The sequence below is a fragment of the Eucalyptus grandis genome, chromosome 7, assembly GCF_016545825.1.
Source record: "Eucalyptus grandis isolate ANBG69807.140 chromosome 7, ASM1654582v1, whole genome shotgun sequence".
Lineage (NCBI taxonomy): Eukaryota > Viridiplantae > Streptophyta > Magnoliopsida > Myrtales > Myrtaceae > Eucalyptus > Eucalyptus grandis.
In genome coordinates, this window is record NC_052618.1 from 29,651,209 (window position 1) to 29,657,208 (window position 6,000).

The 6,000-nt window shown below is 38.2% G+C and overlaps 1 protein-coding gene across 1 annotated transcript; it reads left to right on the forward strand.

Moving 5' to 3' along the window:
• Positions 1 to 4,733: 4,733 nt before the first annotated feature.
• Positions 4,734 to 5,701, forward strand: LOC120296048 (acetyl-CoA-benzylalcohol acetyltransferase-like). Its single transcript, XM_039317692.1, has 2 exons — positions 4,734 to 4,989; positions 5,040 to 5,701. The coding sequence occupies exons 1-2, from the start codon at positions 4,734 to 4,736 to the stop codon at positions 5,699 to 5,701; spliced, it is 918 nt and encodes a 305-aa protein (XP_039173626.1).
• Positions 5,702 to 6,000: the final 299 nt, after the last annotated feature.

Sequence of the window (6,000 nt, forward strand, 5' to 3'; positions counted from 1 at the left end):
TAATGTAATCATATCACCGTACTTTGAATATATAGTTTGTACCGACCAATGGCTTAAGTCTAGGCTCAAAACGTTTCTACCACATTAGCACTAGATCTTAATAAGTACCTAAACGACCTTAGAATAGGCTAGTGGTGACTTCTATATAGATGTAATAGATGTTATATTGGGAGAATGCGAATGAGGCATGCACCTTCTTTATATGTAGGGGAGAAGTGCTATCATGTTGCACATCGACCTTCTCAAACCGTACTAATAGGCCATTTTGAGAGAGACATTGACTTTGTGAGACATGATTATATTAAGCAACCTATTGGATTTATATTGGTACTATTAAGAAAATTATGGCAATCAAGTTGTGATTGACATGGGTTTCGTTAGTGGGAGTTTGGCATGTACAAGATTAGAATTGGCAGTTTGTAAACAATGCCCACTCGGAGAAAAGAGAAGTAGAGGCAATTACACAATCTTGAGACGTGGGTATCACAATCTAATATGTGGCACATGTGGTTGGCATAAACATCGCAAAAGTGTTCAGCATGATGCGGTTAAAAGTTCAAGAAAATTGTGAAAACCTTTTATTTTTAGGTGAAATGTCGCTTCTAAAATAAAAAAAGTTATGGCGATAGCGGTCGGACATGTGCCGGAAGTGGATTGGCATGGTGGAGAGCCGGCTGGCACTATGCCAAACCTAAGCTGGCACTAGTCCATGGAAACAGCAAAACGCGTGGCACCCATCCAAAACTTGAGGTCGATCGCCAGCCTTGGGAAACGAGTCCTAGAATGTGAGGAGACAGTTGAGGCTCATAATTATAGAAAGAACGTCTCAGGAGAGAAAGAAGAGCACACACTCTCGACCAAATCATGAGATTTTAATTATTTCGCTATTTCATTCCTATATTTACTAAACTTTCGCAAGATCTTCTCATGTAAAAAATAAAGAATACAAGTTATAACATTTTTATCCATAAAAAAGAAACAGAATATTTTCGTCTTAAACAATTTGCAAATTATATGATTATTACTGGAAAAAATAAAAAGGTCGTCAATCTATGATCAGCTAACTCTATCCACAGAAATGAAAAGAAAAAGGTAACTGGAATAATTGAAGTGAAAGAACAATATTATTTTATGGGATAGTTGTATGGAAAATTTTAAAACTTAATGTAAAAGTACAAATAAATTCTAAAATTTTCAAAAAGTATAATTAAGTTATAAAATTTATCATGAAAATACAATTGAGTTCTAATTTTTTTTTTAAAAAAAAAATACTATCAAATCATAAAATTTATCATTTTAGTCTAATCAAATCCTTCCATTGATTAATTTTAAAAAAAAAAATTAAGACTTAATTATACTTTTATGACAAGTTTTAGGATTTGATTATACATTTCCAAAAAGTTTTAAAATTTCATGTGCACTTATCCTTTAATTTAATTAGAAGGAATTCTCTCCAATTTCTTTTCGACTCTTCTTTCATCTTCAAGAAAAGAAGAGACGTACAGAAGAACACACTACACACATAGATGCCATTTATGTAATGCACAGCCACTTTGCACCCTTTTCTACTCCCACGGAAGTTGAAGAGGCTTCTCGCCTTCTAGTTCTGATAAATCATGAAAGAGCATTGAATTCGCGTATGAAATGGAGATACTTAGCTATTCAACTTTTCATAACATGTTTACCTATACGGGGGCAATGATTTTACCAATGTTCATCGAATTGAATTATGACAACTTTTAGAGTTGGTGTAATTGGTTGGAGTGTCAGGGATTTTGGTTCAACAACCAGAGGTCATTTGTTCAAATTTCACGAATTGCATACAAATAATAATTTGAGTGTCTAGGCAACTTACAAGGCTTCAAGACCTGGACTTAATTGATTAATAGGCTCGCCGTGTATTTTATGGATGTCAAAGTAGACATGCCTCCATGCTTGTGTCCTTGGCTTATCAAAGTCATTCTCATACAACCCGAATCTGCACCAGCCACTACAAGTAATTGCGTACTCTTCGTTTGAGGACTTTTTGTTGTGAATATAGACAAGCGAATCAGATAAAATAGTTAGAAGGAATGAAAGAAAATTTGATACTAAATTTACGTGATTCTATGTTCATGGAAAAAGCAACATGGAATTTTATTATAGAAACAAACGATATACTAGAGATTATAATAACTCGAATACTGAAATATTCAATTGGTATATTTTAATTCTCAATTATACTCAAATTCATATAGTATGTAGCGCTTTTATAATTTCTAATGAAACCTTATTTTAGGAATTAAATAAATTTTACTCATAAAAATTTAATTAGTTAAATCACTTTTGGATGTAATTGCAACGGGAGATTTCTCCCTCTGTCGAAGCTCCACAGCTTGCTTCGGAAAGCTCTAAGAGCTCCATCCATACATGTCCGGTATTGTTGCGACTTTCTTATTCTTTCTTTTCAAGAGCTCTGCATTAAATGCAGCACGTGAGGCTCCACTTGTTCTTTCCTTTCGTTGGCCACAACAGAAGAAAATAGCGAAGGAAAGAAACAAAAGAAGTTTATCAAATAGTAGGGGTGTGCAACTGGATGAGTATACGCGGGAACCGGACCAGCTCACCTGAAAAACAGGGTTGAGAACTGGTTTCCGTTGAAACCGGTCTGAGAATCAGTTCCCAAAATTCAATATCGGTTTAAACTGGTTTGGGAACCAGTTCTAAGTGATTACTCACTCAGGAACCAGTTCCCAAGCCGGTTTTGGAGCCAGTTTTGTAAGTAGAGGTCTAAAACTTTATTTTTTTCCCTAATTTTCATTTTTACTCGTGTAATCACACATTGTTTTTCCTCTTGGCTCTTTTAGACACATACGACACTCCTCCTTCATCATTCCTCTTCCTCACTTGCTTCCCTTCCTTACCAGCTCCCCTTGCACCATATGACGGACATATGGCGTTCCTTGCCACCAAATTCTTGTGTACTACGTGAATTGGCTTGCCTTACTTCTCTTTTATAAGAGGAGTTATGCTTGCATAAATGAACAACTTCATGTAGTAATTGTGGGAATAAGATTAATACTAGACTCGTGTTTGTTGCTAGTGTTTATGCAATGTTATGATTTTTGCTTTGTCTTATAATTTTATTTATGATAATTAGTCCCGTGGATCATTAATTTTTTCGTTTAGTCAAAAAATTCATGTATTTATTTATTACAAATGCTTAATGTTTTAATACAAATTAGGAGGATTACATTATTTTATAAAATTTGAAGTCACATAGGATATTGGGACGTTGCAAAACAGGTTTAAGTGAAAACAGGGTTGACCCTGGAATTGAATCGGAAAAACATGATGGGTCGGGTATAGGATCTAATATAAATATGGTTGGGTATAGGATTTAAAAAAGAGAAACCAATTATATCAGGATCGGGTATAGGGTCTAGGTCTAGACCCTACCCACTCTAGACCCAATTGTTCCTATTAAAAAGGACAAATAAAGCCCACAATTTTTTACTTTGACAAATCCCCTCTCTCTCTCTTCATGATGGTCTTCCCTGCTTTTACTTCGTCTTCTTCCACTATCTTCATTTTCACATTCACGTGGATGCAGAGATGAGTTGAACACAACAAAAGAAGCCTCTTCACGGTTTCGGCTCATAAACGAAATCTACATGTAATATTCTTCTTCTGATAATTTCAGCTGATCAATTCACATATGCGTTGGCCAAAAAAAAAAAAATTCACATATGCCAATAATTTGACTTGCACGTGATCGAGTTCCCATAATCTCATTAGTCGAACTACAGATATATTTCCTACGGTTTTGAGGAAATTGGTGAAAGAATTGCCCACCGTCGAGCAAAACTCCCCATCTACTGTGGCGGCATATTTTTAAAATAAACAAAGAAAAAAAAAAATTAAAAAATTATTAAAAGTTGTCCACGTTAGGGCTGATGAAGCCGCATTAGCCGGCCGACGTTCAGTTAGCAAAATCCAGCCAAAATTGACCATAAATGATTGAATTGGCACAACGTAAAAATATTTAGGACTTAATTGGCACCAAAAAAAGGTTTAGATCTAAATTGGCATAAATGCAAAAGGTTTATGACTTTTTTGGCACTTTTCCCCTACTCTTTCTTAGTTAGATAAAGACGCTAGAGTTTAATCTTAACCCAAAGGGTGAAAATATGAAACTTCGAAGGTCAATTGGTGCCGGAAAATTTGAATTTATATGAAATTTTGTGATATTACCGTTGATTATTCTAAAAATTTAAGTTATTAAATGAGTATGTGATTTATTATCTAAATATTTCAAGAGATTAATGTCCATCGGACCACATTTTCCGCTCATTTCCATCCAGCAGTTTCTGATTTGGTGGTTTTCTCGAGATTTTTTCACCAAGTCGCGATCCCAAAGTCCACACAAGTCAATGTCTGGACTCCATGCCTAGCAACGAAAGCTGTTGGACAGCTCCGAATGGAGCCTCCATGCACTGAAACATCAGGACCGGACCCGTGACCACAAGCGTCTCGTCATCATTTAATGTTGTCTATTCTCGTATCGATTGCGACTTCGTGAAATTTCAAGAAACGGGGAAGCGTGACTCTCGTTTCGAGATATTTTTACGCGGTTTTATTACCCGTGTAAAGAGAGGCAAGGGTTGGAGCGCTCTATAAAACCACTGGAGAACTCGTGCAATACCATATTCATCATCCTCGTTTCTACACATATCTTGAGAGGCAATCCAAGCATGAAGGTGGAAATACAGTGGAAGAAGCTGGTCAAGCCGTCAGTGCCGACACCGAGCGACCAGCGAAAATGGAAGCTAACGTCAATAGATGAGCTTCAGATGCCAAATTATGTGGGCGTTATCTTCTACTATAGAGATAATGCCGGGAACCCCGGAGTCGATATCTCTCAAAGGCTTCACCAGATGGAGGAGTCACTTTCCAAAACTCTAACCCTCTTTTATCCTATGGCAGGGAGATACATCGAGGACGACGATGGTTGTTTTATCGACTGTAACGACCTTGGGTGGACTTCGTCCATGCCAAAGTGGATGGCCAGATTGATCAGCTTCTCCATAGAGACCCCGACATGGATTTGCTCGAATATTTGTCGCAATTCCCGAACAACCTAGTAGGCAATCCACTAGTGGTGATTCAAGTGAATACGTTCGAGTGCGGCGGAATAGCAATTGGCTTGCGCTCTACACACAGGATCAGCGACGTGTACACCATGGCCATATTCGTTAATTCGTGGGCCACCGCTTGCCGAGGTAACGTCGATGTTACAGTCTGTCCAAGTTTCGAGTTGTCGTCTCTATTCCCAATGAAAGTGTTGGCCGTTGCGAATTGGCCTCCGCCACGGATTATTGGCAGCAAGGAATTCACGGTGTCTAGATTCAGGTTCAGCGGTGATGCTGTATCGAAGCTGAGAGCCCTAGCAAGGGATGATGCAAAGGATTCAATGGGCAACAACTTCCAGCCTTCGAGGGTGGAGGTTGTTTCGGCACTAATAAGTAAGGCTCTCGTCAAGATTGATCGATGTGGACAGGGCGAAGAAAGGCCTATCGCAGTTTATATGACGTTTAACTTGCGCGATAAAGTCAAACTAAAGATACCCGCAAATTCTTGTGGCAATTTCTTCAGCATGATTTCTGGGCGCTCCGATCAACCCGCGGCCAGCAAAGGAATCCGGAGTTCAATGAGATGGTGAATATAATCCACAATATGATATCGGACGCTAAAACGAAATATGCATCAATAGTAAACAAGCAGGAGTTCTGCTCGACGGTGGGAATTCTATAGCCGAATTTGTCAAAGTCGCGTCCTCAAGCGAAGTGTTTACGATTTCTTTTAGTAGCTGGTGCCGTTTCGGGCTATATGAGATCGACTTCGGGTGGGGAAGGCCGGTTCTAGTCAGCAACATATCATTGAATCTCAGATCGGTCTTTCTTATCGACGATGAAGAGGGCAAAGGAATTGATGCATGGACAACCACAACTGGAGATGAGA

What these genes read in the sequence shown, in the direction of transcription:
- LOC120296048 (XM_039317692.1), top strand. Translation starts at nt 4,734, where the DNA reads ATGAAGGTGGAAATACAGTGGAAGAAGCTGGTCAAGCCGTCAGTGCCG. An exon ending in ATACATCGAGGACGACGATG is followed by an intron (nt 4,990 to 5,039) that starts GTTGTTTTATCG and finishes TCCATGCCAAAG; the next exon opens with TGGATGGCCAGATTGATCAG.